Source organism: Telopea speciosissima, chromosome 1 (assembly GCF_018873765.1).
Source record: "Telopea speciosissima isolate NSW1024214 ecotype Mountain lineage chromosome 1, Tspe_v1, whole genome shotgun sequence".
NCBI classification, from domain to species: domain Eukaryota; kingdom Viridiplantae; phylum Streptophyta; class Magnoliopsida; order Proteales; family Proteaceae; genus Telopea; species Telopea speciosissima.
This window is the reverse complement of record NC_057916.1, coordinates 13,641,042-13,655,000: the sequence shown is the minus strand read 5'-3', so window position 1 is coordinate 13,655,000 and position 13,959 is coordinate 13,641,042. Positions and strand designations below refer to the sequence as shown.

General features: G+C 37.7%; 1 protein-coding gene across 1 annotated transcript in view; it reads right to left on the bottom strand.

The window, feature by feature from the left end:
* LOC122671003 (probable ADP-ribosylation factor GTPase-activating protein AGD6) overlaps positions 1-8,186 on the bottom strand; it is a 33,102-nt gene extending 24,916 nt beyond the window's left edge. The window contains exons 1-2 of the mRNA XM_043868084.1: positions 7,278-8,186; positions 4,552-4,641 (exon numbers count right to left, since the gene is read on the bottom strand). Of these exons, the coding sequence (XP_043724019.1) occupies positions 4,552-4,641; positions 7,278-8,081 (894 nt within the window). The 5' untranslated portion in view covers positions 8,082-8,186. The remainder of the gene's footprint in view (positions 1-4,551; positions 4,642-7,277) is intronic.
* Between the last annotated feature and the right edge of the window lie 5,773 nt (positions 8,187-13,959).

Here is a 13,959-nt window from a genome sequence, read left to right as displayed (position 1 = left end):
ATTGGATACATAAAAATAACCCCTGAGAGGTTTTGCTACACTAAGATCCTAAGATTACTTTAGCCTTGTTCCTACTCCTAATGTAAAAGGTAAAAGATAAGTAATGCAGGTTTGATTTTTGACGAAAGGTCCCCCTGCTCCTTTAATCCTCTTATTTATACTTGACACTTATTTTTGTTAAGTTTTCGTAACTGGTCGACTCCATGTTCTTCCTGCAGCCGTTATAACTCCTTTAATGACCGGCCATAACCGTCTATACTGGAACGTGATAGATCAATCTTAACTGTCTTAACCATAGCATGAATAACCGTGCCTACTTATCCTGGCCAGGTCCAGGTGGACCAGTCACCTTATTTCGGTCACTCCTTAGCCTGTGTCGTTTTGGGCCCAGTTTGTACTAGCCCTGCTCCTTGACCGAAAATAGGGTACAAACAGAGACGTTTCAGAATATCCTAGTGCATTAGCAAAGAGTTTAGTATGCTGGCTTCGAAGGAATTTCTATGGCAGACAGATAAATTGATTGAGTTGTCTTAATGTTAGACAAATCTGGAGGTCAGGGCCATATGGATTGCTGGATGGTTTAAACAAGAAGCAGCTTAAGCAAAGAAATAGAGCTTAAGATAACTCACTTACAATAGCTTAAACAGGATCAGAATGGACGATCACACCAAATCTCCCATCCTATGATTTAGCATTGATAGTCTCTGACTTAAGACACCTAAGAAAGCTCAGGATTAGAGGGGCAGGCCCTGTTGATTGTGTATGGATGATGTTGCTCAAATTTGACGTGAAAAAAAGATGTTTAAGTGCTAAATGTTTGTATAAAGACGACAATTTATAGCATTTAGCAGGACACCAAATCCAGTAAAACTTACGGGCTCCAAGTGCACTTTCAAAAAAGACCTTCAATTGATTGAGAAGGTCATCAGTAAAACCGATTTTTCAATTAGTTTTTCCACTAAAGTATGTTTTCCCTCAGCCATGGGGCTTTAGAATAAGATAGGTTGACCATGAGGCTGTAGGAACCACAAGGTTTCGCATGATTCTCAGACTCATGGCCGAAAAACAACTAATCGCAATTATCAGTTATGAATCTAATAAACAAGGAATTTGGCAGGGTCATAGAAAATGAGAGAAAGATGGTAGAAGAAGAGGAAAGCAATCAAATTTTCTCAAGAGAATAACTCCCTGGAGAATGTGATAAGTTTTCAAACAAATACAACCTTACCCAGCTAGTGTGGAACTCTCGTTGCTCTATATGGGTTAGAATTTCCTATCAAGGAAGGGCTTCCCCACAACGTTATGGAAGGAAAGTGAAAAGGGGCCATGGAGATCTGTGCATAATCTTTAACATAGTAGAGTAGCAGGAATTTGGCAGAGGCCAAGGAGAAGGTCAGCTAATAATTTGGCATATACTGATGCAGAAAAGCCTCTACCCAAGTAAGGGTTGTGAAACAAGAATGTCATGGGCCAAATGTTTGTATGTAAGATCTAAGTATATGCTTTCACCCCTTTCCTAACACCCCTCCACACACCCAAAAAAAAGAGTAAACAAAGGTGAGAGGGAGTAATAAAACTTAAACTTGGATCCAATTTCCAGAAAATATCAAAATTACCCTTTCACCACTGACTAGAAGTATTCAATTAAATAAAGGGAAAATATCATCCCCCTCCCCTCTAAGTTTACCTAATATCAATCCAATACCCAAGTTTTGAAAAATATCTACCCCCTCCCCTACTTTATAAAGATTCTATCTACCGTGCCCATTCTGTTAAAAAATGCAGTTAAGTGATGACATCAGCATTAATATATTCATTAAAATCCAAAAATACCCTTATATAGTGTGATATTCCAAGATTACCCTCCCTAATAATAAAATAATTAATTGAAACGAAGAAGAACTTCTTGGTTCAGATTCTCTCCGGCGAACTCATGTGATTGAGGCTGAGACTCACCGGCCGAAGACTGTCCCGGATTTACCTGAAAAATTGCAGGAAATTTCAGGACAGATGCCAGCTAGGTTGACGAATCTGCTGCTGAACGTGACGATACAGAGGAGCTTGGCTGCGATTATAGGTTTAGGGTGATGGCTGAGGCGGCGATTACAGATGATTGGAACAATGTCATTGCCAATCCTTGAATCTGATTCACCAATTGAGCTACCAATGGCCGTGATAACGATCAACAAAGAGGAATTTCCGAATGTCATACTTACAGAGGTTGTGAGAGGCACAGGCCAGAGAAACTGCGGCAAGACAAGACTAAGCGACGATGACATCGAGCTCGAAATTGAAGATCTGATAATTCTCGCAGCCGGAACAATCGGAGAGCTCGAGTATCAGTACAGGGAGAAGAAGAAAAGTAGCCCAAGAGAAAAGAAAGGCCAGTACAGACTGGTGGAATCTGAAGAAACAGAGGAAGGTTTCTGTTGATCAAGATGGGTATCTTTTTCTTCTTCTTTTTGTGGTTGATGGGATGCTTCTACATCAAGGAGACGGGTTTGGGCGGACCCAGTCTTGGCATTCCAACGTTTGCTTCTTCCTGATTCGAACTTCTAGGATTTCAACAAATTCCCATAGTTGCAGGATTAGAACTAAGGTCTAAGAATGGAAGATTATAGAACTCCAATACTGAGAACTTAGATTGCTAGAAAAGAGAAATTGATAATTTGAGAACCTCAGAATCTGGAAGGAGCAATGCAATTTCTTTTTAGAAGATCCGTAGTTTTGGGAATTCAGACTAGGTTTTCAAGGGCGAATTAATGAGATAATTTGAGAACCATTTTGGGAATGTAGATTAGGTTTTCAATGAAAAAATCATCTCATTAATTTCTGACCTCTCTCCAATGGCGAATGTAATTGTTCGCCGGTGCTCAATGTCCGTTTACTCCTCACTGAAATTTGTTTCTGTTCATTCAAAATTAGGTTTGCAGATTAGGTTTTCAAGGGTCATTCGGTGATATTTCGCTTGAACAATTTACTGTTTGTTTTACATGTGGCCTCTTCTAAAATAATTGAATGTTTTGCATATTTCAGAAGCAATTAATGAGATGATTTTCGAACTATGATTTCTTCTGTTCCAAGAGGCTCAAATGTTAAAGCGATATTAATGGTGGCTCTCTACTCTGTAGAGGGTAAGGGCGGGTGAGGTTGCAGGAAAAAAATAAGAAAAATAAGAGGAGAGTGGGGATGCGGCCTGTTTGGATGGGGTTGCAGAGGGATGGGGCCGGGCAGGTGAGTTTGCAAGAAGAAGAATGAAGAAAGGGTTGAACCACTCAGACCTCTCATTCCCAATAATTCTGATTCATCGCCTCAATCAACGGCCAGAGCATTATGCTTTAGCCTGCTTCGAACTTTTTGGAGATAAAGTTAAGCGCTGGATCATTTGATTGGCTCATTGAATGGGCAACTGCGAGATTGTTGCTCGGAGCTGAAAACTTCAGATCTGGTTCTAAGCTTACCGCCAAATCTAATTCCAGGAATTTATCTCTCAAATAATGGTCTGGTGCTGGAATCAATAGGGTTTGGAATTACCTAGTTAATCCATAGAGATGGTTTTACAGGTTTAGGGTGTTAAAGAAGAAGAAAAAGAAAAAAAGCAAAGGGGAAGATGAGGGTTCGGTTGGTGGCAGCCATGGAGTTTGGAGGTTTGAGCTGGGCTTTTACATTAGAAGATGGAGAAGATGAGAGATGAAGCTGAAGGAGATGATTCGGTGGGTTTGGCCATGGTGGAGGAGAAGAAGAAGAGGAAGAAAAAGAAACAAAATAAATAAAAAAAATATGAGGTTAGCCAATTAAAGGTTTGTGCTTTTTTTATTTCAATTAAAGGGTAATATCGTCTTTTGAAATGTTGTTTTAACACCGTTAGCCATTTAGGGTACGGTTGATAGAATCTTTATAAAGTAGGGGAGGGGGTAGATATTTTTCAAAACTTGGGTACTGGATTGATATTAGGCAAACTTAGAGGGGAGGGGGATGATATTTTCCCTTAAATCAAACAAGCCCCATGGTTCAGAAAGACCTCCAAGATGGGCATTGCTCTAGACCTAACTTGTAAACCCCTAAAAGCTGGAATTGATTCCCACTAGCTGCACTATAACCATCCAAATCTAAAAGATCAGATTCTCAGCCTTCAAAACAAAAGATCGTTGGACCCTACGATACCTAGATAAGTACCTCTGTAGGACTTGCCATAGGTATGAAAGTAAGATGTGTTTGATACTCCAAAAATCATAAAAATCTTTTTCCTAATATTTGGAGACAAACAACACAAACAATGAACTAGTGTTATTACAGGATTTTCCTTGTACATAATCATCACTAGTTTCTATACTGCATTACAGATTGAATAGAGGGCCAATGTTGAACCTTAGGCTGGATCAAGAACCAGGATAGAGGCTCATCTGCTCATGCACATTTAGGGGCATCAAATTCTTTTCAGCATAATTACAGACCACATGATTAGGAGGCCCGAGTGTAGTAATTATGCAGACAAATCATATGATGTACTACCAGAGAAACAATGACAAATAAAAGAAGAAAGTCAAATACCTTGGAAGTAAGCTCTTTTGTGCCAGCTTGGACCACACTAGCAGCAGACTGAGCAGCAGATGCTGCAACCAAAGATAACCTACCAAGACCCTAGGACAAAAATTGGCAATAAATCAACAACAGAAAAATAGCAATCAATATACCAAAGAAGTAAACATATAGAAAGATAATCATCATCATCTATGACAAACACAGCATTTCCTAGAAACAAATCACAATGTAATACAAAATATCAAACAACAAACTCAAAAATAATAAATATTCATTGAGACACCCTTCCATCAGACAGGGAAGGATACAACAAGGTTTAACATCCAGTTTGTTTCACCCTACAGAACCTACAGAAAAGGAAGCAATGAGGAAGGCAGAGTACATAAAAGTCACAGTTCAAGAACTCGCAAGATCTTGCCGAGTTTCTCGGTTTTTCGAAATCCCGAGACGAGATGGGGGTCAAGTCATAAAAATACAATATCTCTCCGAGATCTCGGTTTGACATAGGAAAACGCCCATCTAGGTCTTTTATATGAGTGCCAGATCTCGGGATCTTGCTGGAAAATCTTGGAATACAGACACCTATCTATGCCAAGAACCAAGATAGACACTTATTTATGCCTAATATCATTTAAGTAAATGTATTTCATTTACATAAGATATTATTCATAAATAAGTAAATACCCCCTATTTGAATCCAATAAAAATAGTTAAAAAATCAAATTCCAAAAGTCAACCCCCCAATTCAAGAACTACTCCAGGATTGCTTAAATCTGATTCATATTGAAGGAGTAATGTACCGGTCAAACTTAATTTGGTGTGCACGAATGTTGTCAAAATCACTCTGAATGAAAATAGTTTTTTGGACATCAAAACAAATGAATATTTTACCGCACTAGCAATGTTTTACCATAATAAGATTTATGGAATTTTTAGATTTGAGAAAAACCCCAGCATTAGAAAGTTGAAAATTGCACCTACCGTCGAAAATCCAGTTTTTGTTCTTGAACTGGGGGGTTGACTTTTTTTCCTTTTGGAATTTGATTTTTTAACTATTTTTATTGGATTCAAATAGGGGGTATTTGCTTATTTATGAATAATATCTTAAGTAAATGAAATTAGACATAAATAAGTGTGTTTGTCTTGTGTCTGTCCTGGTTTCTAGCATAAGTGTCCGTCCTGCTTTCTCACTAAGTGAAACTCCTATTTGGACTTTGTTTTTGCAAAATTTGATAGTGCCATTGTGTTTAAATGGCCTAAAATAGGTTGAATATCAAGCTTCAGACCTAAACTAGGTCTAAAACCCACCGAGATGAGGCTTCGAGTGGAGAAAAAAAAAAAGTGCACCAACTCGGCAAGATCTCGACTCGACTCGGTTTTTCAAGGGTCCGAGTTGGCACCGAGACCCGAGTTTTCGAACCTTGCATAAAACCAGAAATGCCAGTTGTTTGGTTCTTAGTTTTCCAACAAATTCTCTCTCCAAATTAGTCAAGTGAGAACAAGTTATTGCACTACAACAAGCAAATGAACTTCAATTACTTGGGTCATTCAGTTTTACAACTTGATCCCACAGTCAACGAATCTGATTTGCCAATGTCTACATATGCACAACAAATTCATCAACTTATAAGAAAACACTCAGCTAAACTAAATAATACACAGGTCATTATAGCTCCAATTCATTCATAGGCACATCAGACCTGGCACAATTGATAAACAATCATTGATTCATCTTCACATGAACTTCCATGCACCAATCACCGCAGATTTGCCTGAACCCTAGTCCAGTTTCATTCATGCCGACTTACAAAGTATTATCCTACCCTTTTTCAGTTTTAATTACTTATAGAGTAAGCAAGAATGGATGACACAGTGAAATAATATATTATACTGGCTTACTTCCATGCCGAGAGAGAGGATTTGAGTTAAACACATACTAACAACCCAATACCACTAAATTTGACTAGAAAGCGCCAAATGCAAAAATATCCCTGCAGGGCGCAAATAAAGGAATCAAAACAACAAGAAAAACACCCAAATACCCTAGATGACTTAGCTTTCCTCCACGATTGTTTCAATTATACAGAATGACCATGCTCTAAGGAAAACACCAGTGCAATCCTCACCCCAGATTAACTCCTTCCTATGGTTCCTGCTCCACATCAAGCAAGTCTAGTTGCAATTATGAATATTAATACTCTCCACCAAGAATGACGGAAAAAAAATCTTCTCTTTTGATTACCAGAATTCTAATCAGCGTCCAATTCAGCCACTCATACTTTCATCCTTATCATGTTTATAGAAAGTTTTGTTTTATGCATTAATTTATGTTTAAAACGGCAGACTCAACACATCATGATTTCATTCTAAGCAATTCCTGAAAAATACTTGCATTGGTATTCGGCTTTCAGATGGATGTGGTTACTCCAGAATTGAAATAGATTATACAGGGAATATTGTTGCATTACTTCATTCCTGTCCCTTTTACTTTCAACCTCCTCCTAAAGTCTAAAGTTAGCAACCCCCAGTCACTGACAATTTTGGCCCCGCAGGTACAGTTTGCATTTTCAAAATCTTTCAAGAAACCAAAAACCATTAAAACAAATAATGACAGATGGGTAAGGTAGCAAAGTAATAATGACATTAAACTCTTATCTATTGGTAGTGGAGACTGGAGAGCAACCAATTTTTAAGATATGAAAAAAACAATTGAACTTTCTTACGGAGATTCTTACCTGAGAAACAACAGACACCGTGTCTCTGAGAACATCCCCTTGTGCATTACTCTGCTGAGTTGGTGGAGGCGTCGATCCAAACCCTACGTACTTTCCTCCTTGAGAAGGTGGGATCCCTTCAGGCCGAGATTCGTTCTCCACCTTTTTCCTCTCAAAAAAGCTCTCCTTGTTCGCAGCTGACGCTTCTAACTGCGACCTTGTGTAGATATCCTCCGTCGACCTCGACCTCGCAGGCATTCCACCCGCACCACCTCCACCCCTAAAATCCCCAACAGTTTGATTCCGCCTCATATCCGAGGATCTAAACCCATCATCGTTGTCCCAACTATCCCAACCTCCATTGCTCCCAGAATTAGCATCCCTTCCTCCTAAACCTCCACTCTGCGGCAACGGCGGCTTCTTCTTCCCGATCCCAGTCGCTTCCTTAACGACCGGAGGGTCACGCCAAGGGCGACCATCGGCGAGAGCCTGAATTCTGTCCCGGTAGATGCTAGCAGCCTGTGTGTTATACTTGGCGACAATATCGGTCTCCTTGGGAACCCCGTATTGCGCAAGAAACGAATTGAGTTTCTCATTGCCACCAGCCTCCATCTTCTTCAGCTGGATCTCGGACCAGGCGTCCATGGTCACCGACCGGACGAAGCTGATGTGAACGCCAAGGCCACGGTGCTTCCCGGAACACTCGAGACACATGAAGATACCATAGGAAACGGAAGCCCACTGAGGGTTCTTCTGAGAGCAGTCAACACAGATCTTGTTGCCTGGTTGAGCTTGCAAGTCTCGGAGACGTCGAGATGCGGCCATTGATGTTCGATCCAATCGATCTTGATCGGATTCGAAGAACTACACGCGAGGATCTATAGAATGATCAAAAATTGAATGCGAAAACAAGTCGAAAATGAAAGGGCATCACAGGTTTCTCATATTTGGAGAAGGAAACTCTCTCTCCCTTCTTCAATCTACGCGAGAGCGAGCGAGAGAGAGAGAGACCTCTTCTCTAAGCACGCTGCACGCCCTTCCTCTTCTTCCTCAAAAGACCATTGCTGTAGAAAGGATCCATATCGATGAGAACTCACGCTCCTTAGGTTCCTGATATTGAATATATTTATCTGAAATTCCTATTATACCCTTAATTATGACGATTAATTTCGACTAGTAAGATCATAAGAACCAGAATTAACTGATAAAGTGATGGTACTTTTGGAAAACACATTTACAGCTTTACGCTATTGAATGTCCAGTCGACTGTCTTGTCTCTACTCTCTACTCGTCGGTGGAGTTTTCTTTTTCTCTTCTTTTTTTTTCTCTTTTTTTTTTTAAGAAAATTTTCGCCAATCCTATTTCCAGCAAATAAAAGTATAGTACAATCAACCAATAGTTCTGTTGGTTGGAGGTATTGCCAGTTGAGTGCATGCCTCTTCAGGAGGTCACGGGATCGATTCCCTTAAGTTGCATAATCTCATCCGTTGTTCATGAGAAAAAATACAAAGTGACATTTTATTGACCTGATGTAATTAGGGTGCAAGTTTGATACCATGAAATAAATTCCTAGATATGGAAGAAAAAAAAAATAGACAAACTATGATATAAGTCCCACAAGTTACCAAAAAATACTGATAAATAATAAAATCAGGTCAAGGAATCAAAATAATTGATCGAATCGACTTGTTTTTAAGGGTTCTTCAGTATGAATCGGAATTAATGGAAATCGATTCCATTGCCAATTATGCTTCCTTGAACATTGGTTGATGTCTTGGAATTTAACATCTGTTGTATTGTTTGTGAAGAAATAGATCATCTAAAATTGTATTATGCTGAAGAGACAGGGTTCTTTGAGCAAGCGGCGTAGAGAAGCACACCCATGAGGTGTGATAAAATAGTATCATATGTCAAAAGATAGCAGGATCATTCAATGTAAAGAGGAGAAAGAGACACATGCTAACGTACCCTGCCTTGGCTGCTCATAAATATTTTCCCTATGTTGAAATCTAATGTTGTTTTTACTTTTTAGGTCTTGTTTTAGAGTTTCATATGTCATTTAAGTTATGATTTAGGTTTTATTTTTTCAACTTTGGCGAGATGATTCAACTTTTTTTGAGAGTGAGTGAAAGGATGATTATATATGCATTTGATTGTATACAAATAAAGCTTTGTTTATGTATCTCATCAAAAAGAAAATGGAGCTTTTTATTGTGAGAACTGAGAAGTCATCAGCAAGTAGTGCACCAAATTGAGAGATGTCATTTTGTTGGGGGGGGGGGGGGGATGTAATAAGGCAATTGACTCCTTGGCTTCTAGTGGTATATTATGTCATTTTGCTTGGGGGGGGGGGGGGTGGATGTAATAAGGCAATTGACTCCTTGGCTTCTAGTGATATATTATGTTAATCTTTTTTCTTCTTCCCTATAGAGAGATTCGAAGAATTTGTGCCCAAAATGCATTTGGTAGTATAACTAAACAGAATTCAAAATTTCTCGATGATTTTTTATATCTTTTTTCTATTGGATATATATTATATGTGTGTGACTATCAAATTCATTTCAAGTGTGAACATTCATATTGTATGCTTGTTGAACGTGATCATTATTTTAGATTTTTTTATGAAATATTGCCAGTTGTTTGTACAATAAGAATCTCTGATAGGTTTTTTTTTTTTTCCATATATTTGAGAGGTCCTTACCATTGCAATTGTATATTGTACGTTTATGGTGTACCAAAGGATGATACCTATATTGGCTACATGTAGGTTCGTTCAACGTACAATGTTCCGCTACTGAAGGAATGAGATGTTCGACATAGTATCCATTTCCCAAAGGGGAGAAATATCCAAATGATTTGTAAAATGTTTGCAAAGTGTTTTTTTTTTTTTTTTAAAATATTGTTATAAATATATAATTATATATTTTTTAAATCGTTAAATTGTTTTATGTCCAAACATCAGTTTAATTTTACTCTCTGATGTTTGCCATCGATGGATTAGGTTTTTGGTTGTCTGCTTTCATATCTGTATATCCGTTATGTGATGTTGATGAGTGGAGAGACTACAACATACTGAAAGGTTCTATCTCTTGGTGGGTCTATATCGCATGGATTATCCCTATGTTCAATAATGAACAAGTTGCGAGATCACTCTTTTGGATCACACTACTTAGCTCGATCACAATTGTTGGCTTTAAAGAGGTTCAATTATAAATATGATAGCAATAAGCAACCCAAATCATTCTTCCAAATTGAGAATTCATAATTAATAAAAAAGTTGCAAAGATTGGAAGAGAATTTTTTTTTTTAGTTAGGGTTTTGCCATTGAAGGAGCTTCTTCCATCCGGCAGTGACAAGTTAAAATGTTGTATTTTATTGGAGGATTTGCTTTTCTGAATCTTAATGTAACCCTAACCCTTTTTCATAGATTAATTAAAAAATACCTTAATGCATTTGAGGAGATGTTCCCGATAGTCAAATTTTGAATTGACATTCTTCATCTTCCAACAAATATTTTTTTTTTGGGTGATTTATGTAAGATTATTTGGATTTGGATCCCATTAGTGATGCTACAATTGAATGCATTGCATGTACATATGCATGCACTATTTTGGTTAATTCTACGTTGCATCTGGTATGATTTATCGGAATGCATTATAGGATGATAATGTATTTCAAGAAATCATATCAAACGCAACCTTAATGTCAGCAAAATTTTCATACAAAAAAAATAAAATAAAAAAGTCATTTATATGATTCCAAATGCTTCCAAAGTATAGTTGTATAATGCATTATATTTAACCATTGATCTAGAGTTGAGATCTTTAAAGATTGGGATGTCCGGGATCCATCAAATATTGAGGTTGAAAATATGAGATGATAGATATATGTTTGAGTTAAAATAATACCGCAAGCGTACGGGTCAATCGTAGCTACGGGTCGAACACGAGGAGATATACGCCACTCTATTTAACTAACTTAAAAGTAATGCAAAGTGAACCAAATTAAAGTGTTAAATTAAACTAATTAAATTAATGAAAAATAATGCATCCTAACTCATAAGCATCTAACAAAATTAAAGGATTAAATTGGCGTCCTAATACATGAGCATCTAACCTATCAAACTAAAGCGAATTGAAAGGTATAACAAAAACGCAGCCACACTTCATAATCACAAAAAAAGAAATAAGGGAATAAAAGTGCATCCACATACCACAACCATATAAAAAAAATAAAAGAAATAGAGGGAGAAGAAGAAGAAGATAGAGAGAGATACAGGAAAGGGAGAATGAGATTGAGAGTTTAGATAGTAAAACCTAGATGTGTTTGCATGAATGTAATTGAAAAGCTTGAATACTTGCATAAACTTACCATGGCCTCCTCTTCTAAATCTTCAAGTCTTATCATCAACTTAAGAACTTAGACTAGAAAGCTTAAAACCTAAACTAGAATTAAGAAATTACAACCCAATTGAAGACTTAAATTGAAATTAAAGCATAAACTAAACCTATTAAAACCATTAAATGAAAATCAAAAAGCAAACTAGAACTTAGAAAAGCCAAAAACCACAACTTAGAAGGAGAAGAATAAAAGAAATTTTACTAAGTGAATGAACTAAAAATTACACTAAAAACTGAATTAAAATTGAACTAGAAACTAACTAAAAACTGAACTAAAAAAAACTAACTTCTTATAACCCAGAGGACAAGGGGTATTTATAAGGGGAAGAGAGGAGAAGAGAGAAGAGGGAAGTGTAGGAAAAATATTCCCTAAGAAAAGAGAATATTATTTTCTCCTTCCTCTTTTACAATGCCTTGAATCCTAAGAAAAAGAAAAAAATAGAAAGAAGAAGAAGAGAGAAGATTGTTTACATGACTTTATATTTCAAAAGTAAACTTCAATTCTAACAAGTCTTCATTTTCTTTGTAGATATCTTCTCCAAGATAAAATCAAAGCATCTTTGATTTTTCAACTTTCCATAGGTGAGAGAATATCTTTCAAAATAAATCTATCTCAAGTAGAATTCCAGAAGTGCCCTTGAGAAGTTGGAGGAGAGAGAGAGTAAGGGTGATGATTAGGATTCATTCAAGAATAAATAAAATACCCATTCTGTCCTTCAGAAAACGTGGAGCATGGGGTGCTTATATAGGCCTCACCATTGTGTTCCTTGTGAAAAATCACAAAAAATAGACCCAAATTTCGTCCAATTTGGAGTTTGGGAGCCCAAGATATCTCAAGTTGAAGTTGGATTGTCCAGAGCCCTCCAAATGGAATCTTTCGGGTACAAGAAAACTTCTGATTATTGCGTTAAGACCCCTGGCATCTGAACTTTTGCTTTATTTTGTCTCTGTCCGATTGTCAATAATTACAAATAAACCCCTACATGCCAGTTTCGCACTTCGTTATGAAAACGGCCGTAACTTCTTTGTTTCAACTTGGAATCAAGTGCCGTTTGAACCATTGCGAAGATGACTCGATGGGCTACGCATCCAAGTCATTAACACCTCTAAACAACTTAAAAACATTTCCTTAGCATCATCTCCTCCATTTTCACAAGAATTCACCTAAAACCTGAAAAGCACAAGAAAGCACCGAGTAACTCTATCCAATGTGGTAAAATGTATGTTTTATACCCTAAGATTTCACACATAAATGTGCTCATCAATATACGTTAAATAATTTAGTGGGTCCAAATGTTTAAAATCATGAGTGAAACTATCAATTTTGAAAACCCATTTTTTTTTGGGAAAAGGGGAAGTATATTAATTAAATAAAGGAAAGGTAGTTACAACCTAGTATATCCTAGTATAAGATGTTCCAGCAGCGTCATTGAAAATAAGACGCCAAAGGGACAGAGGGAGGTTATCTGTACAAAGATTTAACTCTATATGAACATGCACGAGGTCGGCGAGCCAGTCGGCACAATGGTTACTTTCTCTATAGCAAAAGTTGAAGGTAATAGAGCTAAAGGACTCCGAGAGGGAACGGATTCTGTACATCTTGTCCCAAACGTGCCAGTGGGAGGAACTGCTCCCGTTAATCCCCTCGATCGAAGATTTGGAATCTGCAAAAATTTCCACTTGATGGTAACCCAGGTCTATAGCTGTTTGGAGCCCACAGGTAATCGCCTCTAACTCAGCCTCATAAATGCTGGTGGTGGGAAAAGCTCTAGCCTTTGCGAGCTCTAGCCTTCGCGAAAACTGCTGTGCCGCAGTGAGGTATGGGCGGATACGGTGCTATATGAAGACCGAATTTCCATCCATCCACGGTGATCAAGGGCAGGAGAAGACAGGAATGGGTATCGAGAGGGTATTTTGAAACATACTAAAAGCCTAGGAAGGGTTTGTGAACCCTAAGATGATGGGTGAATTGTCCTCTATGGGTGGGGAAAAACTTTGCCCAATTTTTTTAATAACTGACTCGACAACTTCTCGATTGGACACATTATTTTGAAAATCAGAAACTTGATCGATTAATCCGACGATTCAATTAGAATTGGCCGTGACTGATTCTGCAATTCCTGACCCATTCTGCTTGAGTTGGATCGAAATGGCATTGACGGATTCGATTCCCAGTTCTATTTTTTTTGAAACCTTGGTTGGACACCAAGAAAGTTGATTCCGTCATTGGTGGTGTAGGAATCACATAAACTCATAGATTTTAATCTTCTTCAATTCTCTAATTGTGCAATGCGGAAATTTGA